At 34.2% G+C, this 18,020-nt stretch overlaps 1 protein-coding gene across 1 annotated transcript; it reads left to right on the top strand.

Moving 5' to 3' along the window:
• Positions 1 to 1,009: 1,009 nt before the first annotated feature.
• Positions 1,010 to 1,381, top strand: LOC133031358 (uncharacterized). The gene has a single exon (XM_061104843.1). It carries the CDS (start codon positions 1,010 to 1,012, stop codon positions 1,379 to 1,381), a length of 372 nt encoding a protein of 123 aa, XP_060960826.1.
• Positions 1,382 to 18,020: the final 16,639 nt, after the last annotated feature.

Here is an 18,020-nt window from a genome sequence, read left to right as displayed (position 1 = left end):
TCAGGATTAAGATCATTTGATCTAGGATCAACAGGTGATATTGTATTGAATAGATATTACGGTGAGTTTTAATATATCTAATCAAAGTTCAATATCGGTCCCTTCCGATGTATACTCCATACATCTGATACTGGTAAACTTTGCCAATGTCCTGGAAAGGACATAACACTTTTCCAAGGTGTAAGAATACCTATCGCTGATTATACCATGTCAGTCTAAATCCAATGGTCTAAATAATCAGGGAATAAACTTTCGAACATATAATTAAGATTATATTCCACTGTGCTGACAACACTATAATCTTTAACAAATTCATATGTTCTAGACTTCAAAAGAATTCATACATTATATGTATATAATCATGAGATAAATCATGTGAACCATGCAACATAAAATGTTATTTCTGATCTTTATTAATAAGTAAATCTGATTATATTGAAATGAGTTTTATTTAGGGCACAAAACCCAACAATTGACACCTTAGAGCCAATACCTGTGGAGTACCTAGAGAAGCCTACCATCAAAGAGGAGCAAGCATACGTGGTGACCAGTAAGGACTCTTGGATGGTCTCCTATCAGAACTACATCCAAAGAGGAGAGTTACCCACCAACAAGAAAGAAGCTAGGGGGTAGTGTATTAGGCGACCCGTTATGTGGTGATGGATCGGGTGTTGTACAAAAGAGGATTTTCCACTCCCCCCCCTTCTGCAGTGAGTGGGTGAGGAAGAAGCACTACGAATCTTGTCTGCTATACATGAGGGGGAGTGCGAGAACCATGCCAGGGGATACTCAATATCATAAAAGATTTTGAAACAAGGGTACTATTGGCCCTCCTTGGAGGACGCCACTGAATTTTCCAAGAAGGGCGATAAATGTCAAAGGCATGTGAATTCCAATCGACGTCTGCCCACTAAGCATGGCCAGCCCTTGGCCCTTCCCAGTATGGGGGATAGATCTGATAGGAGCCTTACCCACATGAAGGGCCTGGGTGAAGTACGCTATCGTGGCGATGAACTACTATACCAAGTGGGTAGATGTTGAGCCTCTGATGCACATAGCAGCCAAACAAGTCGTTTCCTTCGTCAATAGGTTCATCATTTTTTCGTTTGGGGTCCCCTATAAGATCATCACTAATAATGGGACTCAATTTGGTGACTTGATAGGAGTTTACTACGATGAGAGGGGAATACACAGAGGATTTTTGGCTGTGGTACACCCTCAGGCCAATGGTCAGGTGGAGGGCACCAACAAGGTGATCATGAAAAACCTTAAGACCAGGCTGGAAAAGCTCAAGGGAGCATGGGTGGAGGAGCTCCTCAATATACTGTGGGCTTACAGAACCACCCCTGTACAACTGCTGGAGAAACCCCATTCGCCCTAGCTTACGGGTGCAAAGTTGTACTACCTATCGAGATGCAGGTAAGCTCCCACCGGGTTAAAAACTTTGAAGAAGTGCAGAACGAGGAGGTGATGGCGTGGAACTTAGACTTGTTAGAAGAAAAGAAAGAAGAAGTGCAAATGAGGGTTGTAGAGCACCAACAGAGGGCGGCCCAATACTACAACTGAAGGGTGCGGCTTCGTGCCTTCTGAGTTGGGGGCTTAGTATTGAGGAAAGTCCTCCCAAAAACCAAGGATCTCACAGCAGGTGTATAAGGGAAAATTGGGAGGGGCCTTACCGCATCGCCCAAGTAGTTCCTCTTGGAACGTACAAGTTGGCTCGAATGGATGGCACAGTAGTGCCTCGAGCGTGGAATGCTAAACACCTGAAGAGATACTACCAGTAGAAGGCTCTAGTTTTCAGTCAAGAAGGAGAGTGACTACCCTCTAGAAGGAAGTAAGAAGTTTTTTATTATTATTTATTTAAGTGGCTAGTGGACAATCAAGGAGGACGTTCGAAATGTCCACCATTCTGATGTAACTTAAGCACGATGTAATTCAAAAGCCTTATTGCAATGCATGATATGATGAGTTTTGTTGAGATAATTGTGCAGACCATTCCAACAAATGAGTAACACAACTCAAGCATCAATGCCAGCACATGCTTAGGGGAGATAAGAGTAAAATGCTTCAAAAAATATATATATACAGGCCAAAGGTTCTTGCTTAAAATTATGGGGAGTAGCTACTTCCACCAATCTGAGAAAAGAAAGAACCTAGTAAAGGAATGTCACGTACTCTCTAAAGTACATAAATAATGAACATGCACAAAAGGTCGAGTCGGTTCACAAAACAATTATCTCCCTTAAAAATAATAAACACATGCAAGAGGTAAAGTCGGTTCATGGAACCAACATCTCCCTCGTGAACAACAAAAGACAGAGAAGAAAAACCACGCAGTAAAGTTAAAAATCCAAAAGTGGTGAGTGTTGGAAATATTTTACCAGGATCTAGATTTACTAACAAGTATGTTTCATTAACATCCTAATATGAATTCTAAAACAATGAAATAAACACATATAAAGTTTAGAAAACCTTACATTGGGTGCAGCAGAATATAATGACTCCTTCCGTTCAGATCTCTAGCCCTTGATTCCTTTCTGTAGCAGAGCATCACCAAAATCTGAACCTGGATCTCTTTCTCTCCTTCCTTTGATGCTGATTCTCCTTCTTGTTGGTTGATTTTCCACAGTCTTACACACTATGATTGAGATACCACTTAATGTGTGTGGGCACTCACTCATTCACTCAAGGATTTCAAAATTAATGAAGAAAAAAAGAGAAGAAGAGGTTTCGGCTATAGAGAATAGAAAGAGGCCCAAATTTCATCTGACAAAGTTAACAAAGTTAAGTGTGAATGAGAGCCATCACTATCTATTTATAGGTAACCACCTAGGTTTAAGTTAGAATTATTTGGCATTTAAATAATAAAAAAATAAATGATAAAAGCCTACAATAGTGGCCGGCCTGGGCTTTGGATAATGGGCTTCACTTATGCAATTTTGCTGTTTTATCATTCCTGTATCTAATTTTCTCAAAAATGCCAATTTTCCAATTCAACCATTTAAATGCCAATTCTAACTATTTAATAACTAAAAATTAATTATTAAATAATATTGTCATTTAATATATTTATTAATTAGACATATAAGGTCTCTTAATTAATAAATAAACCTAGAATCTCTTTTCTTTACGATTTTGCCCTTGCTTAGTGAAAATTCATAAACTAGACATAGTCTAACTTTAGAATTATAATTGATTAATCAAAATCAATTAACTGAGTCTTACAAGCAGTATGGTCTCAACTAGTATGGGGACCATGGGTCTATATATCCGAGCTTCCAAGAAGCAAATCAAGAATTTATATCTTAAATTCACTGACTTATTAATTCTTCGTTGAATCCACGCATAGAACTTAGAATTGCACTCTTAGTATATAGAATGCTCTATATGTTCCACGATATAGATACGTCATTAGTTATCCATTGTTATAATCCTAATTTCATCAATGATCCTCTAATAGATGATCTACAATGAATAGGCACTAAGTTACCGTTACACCTTCAATGTATTTTATCCTTAAAACACTTAGCTCCGTATAAATGATATTTCAGTGAAGTGAAATGAGATCTCCACCATTTATCTCTGTTTAGCCAAGCTCGAAGGATATCATCGTTTCACTTCTAAATTCCTATAGAAGTTATAGATTCCATATTTATGTTAGCACTCCCACTCAATTATACTATCATGTTCCCAAAATGTACGTATCACCCTGACCCAAAAGTAGGCTTAACTAACAAATCAAACAACATGTATAATACTCTTGAGATCGAACCTAACCATATCAGGATTAAGATCATTTGATCTAGGATCAACAGGTGATATTGAATCGAATAGATATTATGGTCAATTTTAATATATCTAATCAAAGTTCAATATCGGTCCCTTCTGATGTATACTCCATACATCCGATGCTGGTAAACTTTGCCAATGCCCTGGAAAGCACATAACACTTATCCAAGGTGTAAGAATTTCTATCGCTGATTATCATGTCAGTCTAAATCCAGTGAACTGACAAATCAGGGAATAAACTTTCGAACATATAATTAAGATTATATTCCACTGTGCTGACAACACCATAATCACTAAAAAATTCATATGTTCTGGACTTAAATAGAATTCATACATTATGTATATATAATCATGAAATAAATCATGTGAACCATGCAACATTAAATGTTATTTCTGATCTTTGTTAATAAGTAAATCTGATTATACTGAAATGAGTTTTATTTAGGGCATAAAACCAAACAAACTCCAACTTTCACTAATATAAAACAAAATGTGCATTTCAAATAATCTCAACACCTTGATATACAAATCAAGTGTAGTAGTAGTAAACTCCTCGTAATAGGATCTGACATGTTGAATTAACCACAACCTTTCCTCCACCATTACTCTTCCTTAATCACAAAATCATTGATAATGTGAAATTCCTCTCTATATGTCTACTCTTTTGGGAGACTGGATTCTATAGCTTTGGCAACTACTTTTGGTTATTCAGGAAATAACACTAGTAGTTAAGACAGGTTGGAACGGTGCCACAATTGTATAGAACTTTCCTTAGATGAATAAGTACCTTTCTTGCAACTTTAACATTCAGTCTCTCTCTGGTAGACCTAGAGATTTTAGATAGGTTTTTACACTTCTCCAAAATCACTACTCCACCCCTAGAGTAATCACCATCTTATCAGCAGACTTTCTAGCACAAAGGCAAGTCTCGAAATCTGATGTGGTGTAGTCTAAGAGTTTTAAACACACCCTTATAGACTAACATATAGTTCCTCTTCTTAATCTTAAGATTTACTTGATTGTCTTCCAATGTTCTTCTCCTGGATTAATCTGATACCTACTCATTACTCCCACTCAATAACAGGTGTCTGATCTAAGGTATACTAAAGCATATCTGAGACCTCTCACGGTTGATTTAAGAAATTCTTTCATGAGTTTATCTTTACTGGAATAGTTGAGACTTTTCCTTAGATAAATAAAATCTATGCCTAGAAGTCGAGAAGCTTTCATAGATTGCCATTAGAAAGAAAATGCTTCAGCATCTTATAAAAGTAAGTTGCTTGCATTAGAGTAAGTAATTACCAGGTATACCACAAGCCATAGGTTTAGATAAACTCAAACCTATAATACTAGGAACAGGAAGTTTTGTTAAGTCCATTGAATAGACCTATTAACGAAAATTTCCTTTTATGTCCTTGTAATAGAAAACTTTAGGTTACTCCATGTGAATGGATCAAACTATAGTCCTCTTGGCTTTTCTTCTTGGTTTCTTATCTTGACAATCCATTACTTGTTTAAACTCACAATGGATTTTAATCACTAGTGTCTTCCAAGTCATAAGAAGGTGAGTTCCTAAAAACTCTCCCACTACGACAAGGTACCGTGAATTATGTCTAAGAAAACTAAATGGTATTGACCTCTTCGGTTGTGTCAAAACAACAGAGACAGTCGGATCATCATATGAAATAAGATGATAGAACACTTTTGGAATCAAGAAAAAAATATCTCCTTTATTTGCTACTTTATTTTAAGACTTAGTCATTTTCTTAGAAAAGTAGTATTTGTTTAAACAAACACTTTCTTATCTATTGACTATGGGATGGTCCACCCCTAATCACTTAGAATAGCTAACAAACCATGGTTAATAGTTCTAGCTTTTCTTAAGATTTTGATTAGGTCATCCATGAATCTAGTAATGATTTACACTAAGTACCCAACCATTGCATCATTCTGAAATTGTATTACCATAGAAGCATTTAGGCAACGACTAGTAACTAATCATCAATATGCAAACTGAAATTTCTGGGGAGGTAAGTTTGGATATAATTCAAAAATCAAATTAATGATCTTTGAACTGCATATCTACTAACTATTTCTCCACCCCTATCACTTCGCAAGATCTTTAACCACTTACCTTAATGGTGTTCCACTGTTTAAGGTAAAATCTAGAGTGATCGTTTTAAGAATACAACGAAAACTCATATCCACCCCTGAATGTACATCCATCTGCGAATGAGATGAATTACTTTCAGTGGATATAGGCATATTAACTCTTTGCAGAGATTGATCTTGTCAAAAATATTATGAACAAGATACAAATGCCATAGATTTTTAAAAAAAAATGTTGTTTTGTCTTTTTGATGATTTAGGTTTAGTTACATCAAAGAGTTCTTAGAATAGTGCAAGTGGATCTTGGTCACAGAATACTAAACTCATATTCCATACAGTTTGAAACCATTGATAGAAAATGGTTATTAAACACTTGTGAAAGTGAAACTGTATTGTAAAAATATTTGGAATCTAAAATTTAAAGTCTAAGACTTAAATTTATACCAAATATAATGAGTAATTCTTTCTTGGACCACCACTACTCATTTAACTCTAAGTTTGATTTGCCCATACAAGTAGGAGATTTCTAAGATTGAGGATTTATATCATTTTGGGATAGAATGTCGGGAATATAATCACATGCGTCATTTAATTTCTTAAGAGAAAATATAGAATGACATGAAATGATTTATAGACCATTCATCCAATGATATGTTATTGAGCTAATTTGAAATGAATAAGCTAATAGGAATTAGGATAATTTCGAATTTAAATAAGAATCCAACGATGCTCCAATTAGCGAGAGTCAAAGTAATCTTATTTATACAATCTTCTTGTTTCATATTGTAAATACTAGTCTAAGGTGTCATCAATTGATGAATAGCTAGATGTTACATTTACAATGTTTATCATTCGAGATCTAACACTAGTATGTTTGTCTAATGTTGACAATCCATTAAGGATTTGTCCCATTAGAACAACAAAGCAAGTTAGACAAACAATGAAGATTCGAAATTAAACTACAATTTAATAACAGAAAATAACATGGTTCAATATAAATGCATACACAATTCAGAAATTATTAAACATATAGCAAATAAGAATGACAAGTGAAAATACTAAAACAAACAATCCTAAATAATTTCTAAGATTTCCAACAAACTGATACAGTGTCTCGGTAGGCGAGAGTCAAAGTATCATTCATTGAATAGAGTTGTCAGCTCATCTAAAATGCAAACCATTCAGCAACCTTTTATTCGATCAAAATAAGAATCCAACGTTGTCCCGGTAGGCGAGAGTCAAGGTTATTCTGATTTTATGTGCTTCCACCATTGTTTCATGTTTTATAAGTTTATCTCTAAGTAGTCACCGTAGGGGAGAATCTAATAGAGACGAAAACTTACAACACACTTATCAAATGAGATCTTGCGGTGTTAAATGCGTTCAACGAATAACCATCCATAAGGGGGACGAGGTCTAGCGTCTCGAGGTTATATTGAAAATATTTAACTATTGTAAGACATACAATGGAGATCGAATGTCCTAATAATAATAAAGCTCATTTTTTTTTTTTAAAAAAAATGTATTTTCTCTAATATTTATTTTAAATATATATTTATTAAAATTTCCAATTTAGAATGAAAAATTCTAAATATAAATTTTAATTAAATATTTATAAATTGTACTTAGATGGATATGAAAATAAAATGAATTTTTTCCATCTTAGTAATAATTTCCAATAAATATTTAGAAAATTATTCAATTTAAGTTGTTTCAAAATTAATTTAAATTAACTTACAACTCAAATTTAATTTTCTATAAATATATATTGCATTTCCAAAAATTGAAGTATTTAAGAATAAAATTTTCAAAATTGCTTGTTAAAATAAAATAAAATAAATCCTGGAAAAAATTATTTTAATTTAATGTTGGCCCAAAATTAATTAATAAAAATTAATTTACAACAAAAAATATAATCTTCCTATTTAATTAAATATTAAAGAAAAATCTCAAATATTTAAGTATCATGATGAAAATCAACTTAAATATTAACTTTCTATTTAATTAAATACACTAGAAAAATACTTCAAGCAAAACAGATAATATCTATCTAGACTTTCATTGACTAATTAATTCATTTTCTAATTAAATATATTTTACTTCATTTATTTTAATTAATCATTAAATGAAAAAATCATTGATTTAAGTTGGTCCAAAATTAAAATAAATAATTTTCAACTTTAATCTATTTTTCAAATAAAATTCAAAATTTCTGCATTTAAGAAATACAATTTCGAAATTGTGGGAAAAAGATTAATAAAATAAAATAAAATATATTTTGAAAATTATTCAAATTTAAGTTATCATGAAATAAGATTTCAAACTTAAAATAATTTTTAATTTTAAGTAAATAACATGAAAATAATAATATTTAAGTATCATAATGAAAATCAACTTGGATATTTAAATTTTCAATTTAATTAAATGTATTAAATTCAAGAAATAAATAATTAAGTATAAAGGAGACTTAATTATTAATTCTAGTTTAATACTAGGAAAAATATACTTAACTTAGATTGTACCAAAATTAATTATTAAACAATTAATTTCACAATCTATGATATTTTCCTAATTAAATATTAGAAAAAATAACTACTTCTTGAAATAACTATCTAGAATAATTTCATTTAATAAGTGTTTTTCTAAAATTAACTTTAAAATATTAAATGAAAAATTAAATTTCATATATTTTAAAAGTTAATTATGTTGCTAATTCAATTTTAATTAGGTTAGACTAATATAATTAACCTAATACAATTATTTAAATAAGGCAAATGTGCCTTCACAATTGGGGTAGTTCATGTTAGGGGGAGCTGGGTTCAGTATGTCGTACCCACTTCTATCGGCCCCCAACTCTCACACAAGGCCCAAAAGAGAGGAATTTAACCTTTAAATAAACAATTATTATTCATTGAAAAATCCCAAATCTAATTGGGCCTAAATAAATTTACTTATGTCAAAATTTATTTTAGCAACCTAGTCCATTTACTTAATAAAACTTAAATGAGCTTCCTATATGCATCTAAGCCCAATAGCAAACATAAAGGCTCACACAGGTCAAAAGATTTGGATGGGTCCTATCATGTTACTAGGTTTACACAGATGAAAGAAATTGCAAAATTTACCTATTACAAATTATTTATAAGATCTATTGACAATTGGACTATGATTAAAATCATATCATTGGATCTCTCAACAAGTTAATCATAGCAATTTAGATCAAATAAACAATAGGTTTGTAAAAAAAAAAAATTGAATAATAATATTATCAAACAATACAAACAAATAACTTATCTGGAATATCTGGAGAGTAAGCTAAAATATCTCAATTTTAAAATTTAAAATAAAATTAAATTTTAAAATAAATATCTTAACTAGAATTCAAATTTAGGTTGTTAGAGAATATTTGAAAAAAATTCAAAATTCAACAAACTCCTAAATTTCTTAAATTCTAACAAAAAAAATCAAAAATATCTAACCAATTTTTCAAATATCAAGTTTATTCAAAATTTAAATTTATTTAAAATTTCTAATAAGATAATATAATATAATATCTTGAATTTTAAATTTAGATATTTTATTATATTCCGAGTCTTATAATTTAATAAATTTAAATATTACATAAATAAACTAATTGAAAAATAAGATATTTTATATGGTTAGAATATTTTTTTTAAAAAAAATATTACGTTTGAAAAATTTATGGTTTGAAACTCTAAACAATCTATTCAAACTAAACTAACCAATTTTTCAAATCTTCATGTTATTTTTGCCAAAATATAATTTTAATAAAAAAATGTCTCGTAAGATAAAATGTTAAACCTAACATATTCCTAATCTTATAATTTTAATTAATAAAATATATTTTGAAAATAACAAATTTGAGAAAGATATGATATGGTTAGCAAATTTTGAAATTAGTACAAGATTATTTTTAAAAGATAATATTTTAATATCAAGTAAGATCATTTAAAATTTAATAAAAAAAAAATATCTGATTTTATAATAAAAATAAATCAAATAATCTAAAATTTCAAAAATAACCATAACGCTCCTTTGTGAGAAATCAAATTTTCAAAATTCAAAGCCTACTAATATCAGAAACTAATTTTAAATTAATTAAAATTAATTTTTTTCTGAAAATTATATTTTTAATTGAAAATTTAGATTCTACACAAAATTCTACCAAAATTTGGCTTTTGTTTTAATGAAAAACGATTTTTGAATCAAAAGTTATGACGAAAATAAAATTGGTGCACAGGGGTATGCATTGCATACCCCTGCGCGCACGGAATCAAGAGGATGGCCGAGATTTGAGGCTGCATGCAGCCTACTTGACCGAGGGAGCTCGGCGGGACGCGTCTTTAGACAGCCTGTTTCCGAGTTTTCTCGGTCAGGATGTCTGAAACCGCGTGGAAATGCCGAGTTACCCTATGTGTGCGCGTGTGCAACCCGATTTCAGATATTTTCGTTCAACTTCAAAAAATCATAACTAATTCATAAAAAATTCAAATTAGGTTCTGTAAAAGCCTAAATTTATTAATTTTTTGTCTAATTTCCAGAAAAAATAATCCCAGATCGAAATAAAAAAAATATTTCAGTAACATATATTGCGATTTCAAAACTATCATCAAATAAGAACATAAACCACACGAAACCATCCAAATCAACACATAACATCATTTTAATTCATATTTCATGAAAGTAAATCATTACTATGGCTCTGAGTCCAGTTGTTGGAAATATTTTACTAGGATCTAGATTTACTAATAAGTATGTTTCATTAACATCCTAATATGAATTCTAAAACAATAAAATAAACACATATAAAGTTTAGGAAACCGTACATTGGGTGCAGCAGAATATAATGACTCCTTCCATTCAGATCTCTAGCCCTTGATTTCTTTCTGTAGCAGAGCATCACCAAGATCTGAACCTGGATCTCTTTCTCTCCTTCCTTTGATGCTGATTCTCCTTCTTATTGGTTGATTTTCCACAGTCTTACACACTATGATTGAGATACCACTTGATGTGTGTGGGCACTCACTCATTCACTCAAGGATTTTGAAATTATTGAAGAAGAAAAGAGAAGAAGAGGTTTCGGCTATAGAGAATAGAAAGAGGCTCAAATTTCATCTGACAAAGTTAACAAAGTTAAGTGTGAATGAGAGCCATCACTATCTATTTATAGGTAACCACCTAGGTTTAAGTTAGAATTATTTGGCATTTAAATAATGAAAAAATAAATGATAAAAGCCTACAATAGTGGCCGGCCTGGGCTTTGGATAATGGGCCTCACTTATGCAATTTTGCTGTTTTATCATTCCTGTATCTAATTTTCTCAAAAACGCCAATTTTCCAATTCAACCATTTAAATGCCAATTCTAATTATTTAATAACTAAAAATTAATTATTAAATAATATTGTCATTTAATATATTTATTAATTAGACATATAAAGTTTCTTAATTAATAAATAAACCTAGAATCTCTTTTCTTTACGATTTTGCCCTTGCTTAGTGAAAATTCATAAACTAGACATAGTCTAACTTTAGAATTATAATTGATTAATCAAAATCAATTAACTGAGTCTTACAAGAAGTATGGTCTCAACTAGTATGGGGACCATGGGTCTATATATCCGAGCTTCCAATAAGCAAATCAAGAATTTATATCTTAAATTCACTGTCTTATTAATTCTTCGTTGAATCCACGCATAGAACTTAGAATTGCACTCTCAGTATATAGAACGCTCTATATGTTCCACGATATAGATACGTCATTAGGTATCCATTGTTATAATCCTAATTTGATCAATGATCCTCTAATAGATGATCTACATTGAGTAGGCACTAAGTTACCGTTACACCTTCAATGTATTTTATCCTTAAAACACTCAGCTCCGTATAAATGATATTTCAGCGAAGTAAAATGAGATCTCCACCATTTATCTTTGTTTACCCAAGCTCGAAGGATATCATCGTTTCACTTCTAAATTCCTATAGAAGTTATAGATTCCATATTTATGTTAGCGCTCCCACTCAATTATACTATCATGTTCCCAAAATGTACGTATCACCCTAACCCAAAAGTAGGCTTAACTAACAAATCAAAGAACATGAATAATACTCTTGAGATCGAACCTAACCATATCAAGATTAAGATCATTTGATCCAGGATCAATGGGTGATATTGAATCGAATAGATATTATGGTAAATTTTAATATATCTAATCAAAGTTCAATATCGGTCCCTTCCGATGTATACTCCATACATCTGATGCTGGTAAACTTTGCCAATGCCTTGGAAAAGACATAACACTTATCCAAGGTGTAAGAATACCTATCGCTGATTATCATGTCAGTCTAAATCCAGTGAATGGACAAATCATGGAATAAACTTTCGAACATATAATCAAGATTATATTCCACTGTGCTGACAGCACTATAATCATTAACAAATTCATATGTTCTGGACTTAAATAGAATACATACATTATGTATATATAATCATGAAATAAATCATGTGAACCATGGAACATTAAATGTTATTTCTGATCTTTATTAATAAGTAAATCTGATTATACTGAAATGAGTTTTATTTAGGGCATAAAACCCAATAGTGAGATCCAATAACCAAGAACAATGAGTAAAATCCGCTAGCGGGGGGATAGGGAAACGCCCCCTGGTAAGACATTAGCTACCGAGTCCAAAAAAAAGAAGAGCAGTGAAAATAAATAAGTTCAGTACAATCATCAAAAATTATAACAGACACCCATACTAACATAACTGGAGGGTGTCACCAACAAAATATATGGTAGTGGAAAAGAGGAGATCAACTCAGTAACTGCCCCCTAGACCGATCAAAGTAGGCTTTCCATTCAGCGACCTGCAGAACTGCCTCAGGACCGAAAGAGCTAAAATCAGTGTTAGGATTAGTACACCAAATGCTGTACAGAGCCTGGTCTACCATGGCACCATCGTGCTCAGATGACCTTTGGCTGGCTGCCTTCAGTTCTTCCCTCAATTCCTGAACACGAGACTGGAGTTTGCCTACTTGGTGCCCGAGGTTCTTCTTGTTCTTATGGGCGCTCTTAATCTAGCGCGTTCCTTTGTCCTTCTCAGCCGCAGCCGCGACAAGCTGTGCACGGATGTCAACAAGCTAGGAACGGGCATTGTCTCGCTCCCTCGTGACTTTGTCAAGGGATAGGTCAAATGTCACCTTATAGTCACCATAGGCAGCAAGGTCTGTGGCTGCTTGCTCTTGGGCCTCCTTCCGCTGCGAGATTACCCTCTCATTCTCGGATGCGGACATCATGGGAGGCCACTAGGGTGGATAGTCGGTCTCTTTCCCCTTTGACAGATTCCAACTCACCCAGGAGTGCGTGATACGTTAAGGAAAACTGTGAGGCCCCACCTTGTGAGAGCACCTCTTGAGACACGACGACCATCTGCATGAAGTATGGTCAAACAAAAAAAAAATAATAACAAAGGAAAGGATGGAAGAAAGAAAACTCACCTAAATATAGTAGCGGAAGAGTTGCTCGCACAGGCCTAGTGGGGGAACCCCCCGTATGCCATCCCAATCCTCCCTTAAATATTAGGACAGGCATTGCTGGACCGCCCCTGTGTAATGAGAGGCGCATGTCTGCTCACAAGAAGGGTTCCATGGCACAAAAGGAGGCGCCGTGCCTGAACCACCCTCACCAAAGGCACAAGTCTGGTTGGAGTAAGGGTCTTGGGTGCTTGCATCAAAAGGCTATAAGAGGCCGATGGCGCATGGTGTCCCACCAAGAATATGAGAGGGTTGTAGTACCCTTGCTGCTCATGAATAAGGGGAGACCCCTGGTGATGGGGAAAGATCACACGGGGGTCCTCCTCCATTACGTGTTCGCCTCCTATATCAGAAAGGGTGGACAAAGGGACACCTCTGCGGTAGTCAGTTGTGCCAAGGTCAACCTAGCCCTCTTGAGGAGAGGGAACCTGATGCCTTAGCTGCCTAGAGCGCCCCCTCTCTTCCCTTTCAGGCACTACCGTCTGGGCGTCATCCACCTCCGGGGTGGGAAATGGCGCCGAGGGATCCGCCCTCTCTAAGTTAGCTGGCCTTGTGGGTGACCCCGAGTGAGCTTGGGGTTTGGCCGAAGCGGCAGCAACTGGGGCAAAATCACTTTTGATGCCCACTTGAGACATGTCAGGGGGAGGGCCGAAGGGCATAGAACTCCAAGGCCCTGAGCTGACTCTTTCTTTTACATCAGAATGATGCCCTGAGGATGAACTGGTCGAAGGTTTCCCACCAATGTTCTTTTTAAGGAAACTCTTCGTCTTGGCGAGCAAGCCCTTAGGCGAGGTTTTAGGGCAGACAGGCTCCGGCTGATGTACCGCCGACACGACCATTTTCTCACTAGAGGGAAGACCCCCCGATGATTTTCCCATAGCGCACGACCACTGCCAGCCCTCGAGAACCTCTTTTGCAGCATCTACCACTACCTCCTCTGCTGCCACATCTCCTTCCTGGACCTACGAGGGAGTAGCATCAGACCCTACGTCGTTTCCGGCTTCCTCTCCTGCCTCGCTCAGAGGAAGGGGCAAAGATTATAGCTTTTCCCCCTGCAGCTTATCATCTGACTGAATCAACACGCTTTTATTTAGGTGCGGGTAAGGACAAAAGATAATTTCAGAGCTTCCTGTTGTAGTCCACCCTGAGTAGTTTCAGCAGTCAGATTCGTATGCCTTTTGCGTTAGGGCGGGGGAAGGTCGTGTCGCTACAAGAAAAATAAGAGTAAGCAATGCCAAGAGGGGGAGTTAATCAAACATTTTAGGGGGTTCAAGGTTATGCCATTAATGAGGATACAAGCCAAGGAATCACTTACGAGGCATACGAAAGACCTCCAGTACTCCTTCTTGTTTCAGAATAAAAAAGAAGTTCTCCTTCCAATGCTTCTCCGTATTAGAGAGGACGCCCGCCACTGGCGCATCACAGATAACTTTCTAGTGAAGATAATCTGAGCCCCTGAACGAAGAGTTATGCTTAAAGCTGTACATATAATGAACCTCCCTGGTCGTGGGAGATGTTGGAAATATTTTACCAGGATCTAGATTTACTACAAAGTATGTTTTATTAACATCCTAATATGAATTCTAAAACAATGAAATTAAACACATATAAAGCTCAAGAAACTTTACATTGGGTGCAGCGGAATGTAATGACTCCTTCCATTCAGATCTCTTGCCCTTGATTCTTTTCTGTAGCAGAGCATTATCAAGATCTGAATCTGGATCTCTTTCTCTCCTTCCTTTGATGCTGATTCTCCTTCTTGTTGTTTGGATTCTCCTAGGGTCTTACACACTATGATTGAGATACCACTTGATGTGTGTGGGCACTACTCTATCACTCAAGGATTTTTGAAATTTTAGAGAAGAAAAGAGAGAGAGGGGCGGCTAGGCTTTTTGTGAAAGAAACAATGTGCAAGTCATGAGTTTCCTGAAGCCAACACTTTCTATTTATAGAATGCCATCTAGGTTTAGGTTAGAATAATATGGCATTAAAATAATGGAAAAATAAGATGGTAAAAGCTTGCATAGTGGCCGACCATATAAGGAAATTGGGCCTCACTTTACAACTTTCCCATTTTGTTATTTTTCATTCCCTTTTCTCAAAAATGCCAATTTTCCAATTTAACCATTTAAATGCCAATTCTAATTATTTAATAACTAAAAATTAATTATTAAATAATATTGTCATTTAATATATTTATTAATTTAGACATATAAAGTTTCTTAATTAATAAATAAACCTAGAATCTCTTTTCTTTACAATTTCACCATTGCTTAGTGAAAATTCATAAACTAGACATAGTCTAACTTTAGAATTATAATTGATTAATCAAAATCAATTAACTGAGTCTTACAAGCAGTATGGTCTCAACTAGTAGGGGGACCATGGGCCTATATTTCTGAGCTTCCAATAAGTCGAACCGAATTTACCAAGTAAATTCCCTAACTTATTAATTCCTTATTGAATCCACACTTAGAACTTGGAATTGTACTCTCAGTCAAATAGAACGCTCTATATGTTCCACGATATAGATACACTATTAGTTATCCATTGTTATAATCCTAATTTGATCAATGACCCTCTAATAGATGATCTACATTGAATAGGCACTAAATTACCGTTACACCTTCAATGTATTTAATCCTTAAAACACTTAGCTTCGTATAAATGATATTTCAGCGAAGTGAAATGAGATCTCCACCATTTATCTCTCTTTAGCAAGGCTCGAAGGATATCATCGTTTCACTTCTAAATTCCTATAGAAGTTATAGATTCCATATTTATGTTAGCACTCCCACTCAATTATACGATCATGTTCCCAAAATGTACGTATCACCCTGACCCTAAAGTAGGCTTAACTGACAAATCAAAGAACATGTATAGTACTCTTGAGATCGAACATAATCATATCAGGATTAAGATCATTTGATCTAGGATCAACGGGTGATATTGAATTGAATAGATGTTACGATAAATTTTAATATATCTAATCAAAGTTCAATATCGGTCCCTTCCGATGTATACTCCATACATCCGATACTGGTAAACTTTGCCAATGTCTTGGAAAGGACATAACACTTTTCCAAGGTGTAAGAATACCTATCGCTGATTATATCATGCCAGTCTAAATCCACTGTACTGACAAATCAGGGAATAAACTTTCGAACATATAATTAAGATTATATTCCACTGTGCTGACAACACTATAATCATTAACAAATTCATATGTTCTGGACTTAAATAGAATTCATACATTATGTATATATAATCATGAAATAAATCATGTGAACCATGCAACATAAAATGTTATTTCTGACCTTTATTAATAAGTAAATCTGATTATATAGAAATGAGTTTTATTTAGGGCATAAAAACCCAACAAACTCCCACTTGCACTAATATAAAACAAAATGTGCATTTCAAATAATCTCAACACCTTGATATACAAATCAAGTGTAGTAGTAGTATACTCCTCGTAATAGGATCTGACAGGTTGAATTAAACAAACCTTCTTCTCCACCATTACTCTTCCTTAATCACAAAATCCTTGATATTGTGAAATTCCTCTCTATATGTCTACTCTCTTGGGATACTTGATTCTATACTTTTGGCAACTACTTTTGGTTATTCAGGAAGTAACACTAGTAGTTAAGACAAGTTGGAACGGTGCCACAAATGTATAGAACTTTCCTTAGACTGAATAAGTACCTTTCCTGCAACTTTAACATTCAGTCTCTCTCTGGTAGACTAAGAGACTTCAGATAGGTTTTTACACTTCTCCAAAATCACTACTCCACCCAGAGTAATCACCATCTTATCAGTAGACTTTTTAGCACAAAGGCAAGTCTAGAAATCTGTTGTGGTGTAGTCTAAGAGTTTTAAACACACCCTTATTGACTAACATATAGTTCCTCTTCTTAATCTTAAGATTTACTTGATTGTCTTCCAATGTTCCTCTCCTGGATTAATCTGAGACCTACTCATTACTCTCACTCAACAGCAGGTGTCTGGTCTAAGGCATACTAAAGCATATCTGAGACCTCTCACTGTTGATTTAAGAAATTCTTTCATGGCTTTATCTTTTCTGGAATAGTTGAGACTTTTCCTTAGATAAATAAAATCTATGCCTAGAAGTCGAGAGCTTCTATAGATTGCCATTAAAAAGAGAATGCTTCAGCATCTTACTAAAGTAGGTTGCTTGCATTAGAGTAAGTAATTACCAGGTATACCATAAGCCATAGGTTTAGATAAACTCAAACCTATAATACTAGGAACAGGAAGTTTTGTTAAGTCCATTGAATAGACTTATAAACTAAAATTTCCTTTTATGTCCTTGTAATAGAAAGCTTTAGGTTACTCCATGTGAATGGATTAAACCATAGTTCTCTTGGCTTTCTTCTTAGTTTCTTATCTTGACAATCCATTACTTGTTTAAACTCACAATGGATTTTAATCACTAGTGTCTTCCAAGTCATAACAAGGTGAGTTCCTAGAAACCCTCCCACTACGACAAGGTACCATGAATTATGTCTAAGAAAACTAAATGGTATTAACCTCTTCGGTTGTGTC

This window comes from Cannabis sativa, chromosome 9 (assembly GCF_029168945.1).
Source record: "Cannabis sativa cultivar Pink pepper isolate KNU-18-1 chromosome 9, ASM2916894v1, whole genome shotgun sequence".
NCBI classification, from domain to species: Eukaryota; Viridiplantae; Streptophyta; class Magnoliopsida; order Rosales; family Cannabaceae; genus Cannabis; species Cannabis sativa.
The sequence above is the reverse complement of the archived record's forward strand: the minus strand, read 5'-3'. Positions and strand labels throughout refer to the sequence as shown.

Excerpts from the sequence above, each read along its gene's own strand:
- LOC133031358 (XM_061104843.1), top strand. The coding sequence starts at position 1,010 with ATGAACTACTATACCAAGTGGGTAGATGTTGAGCCTCTGATGCACATA.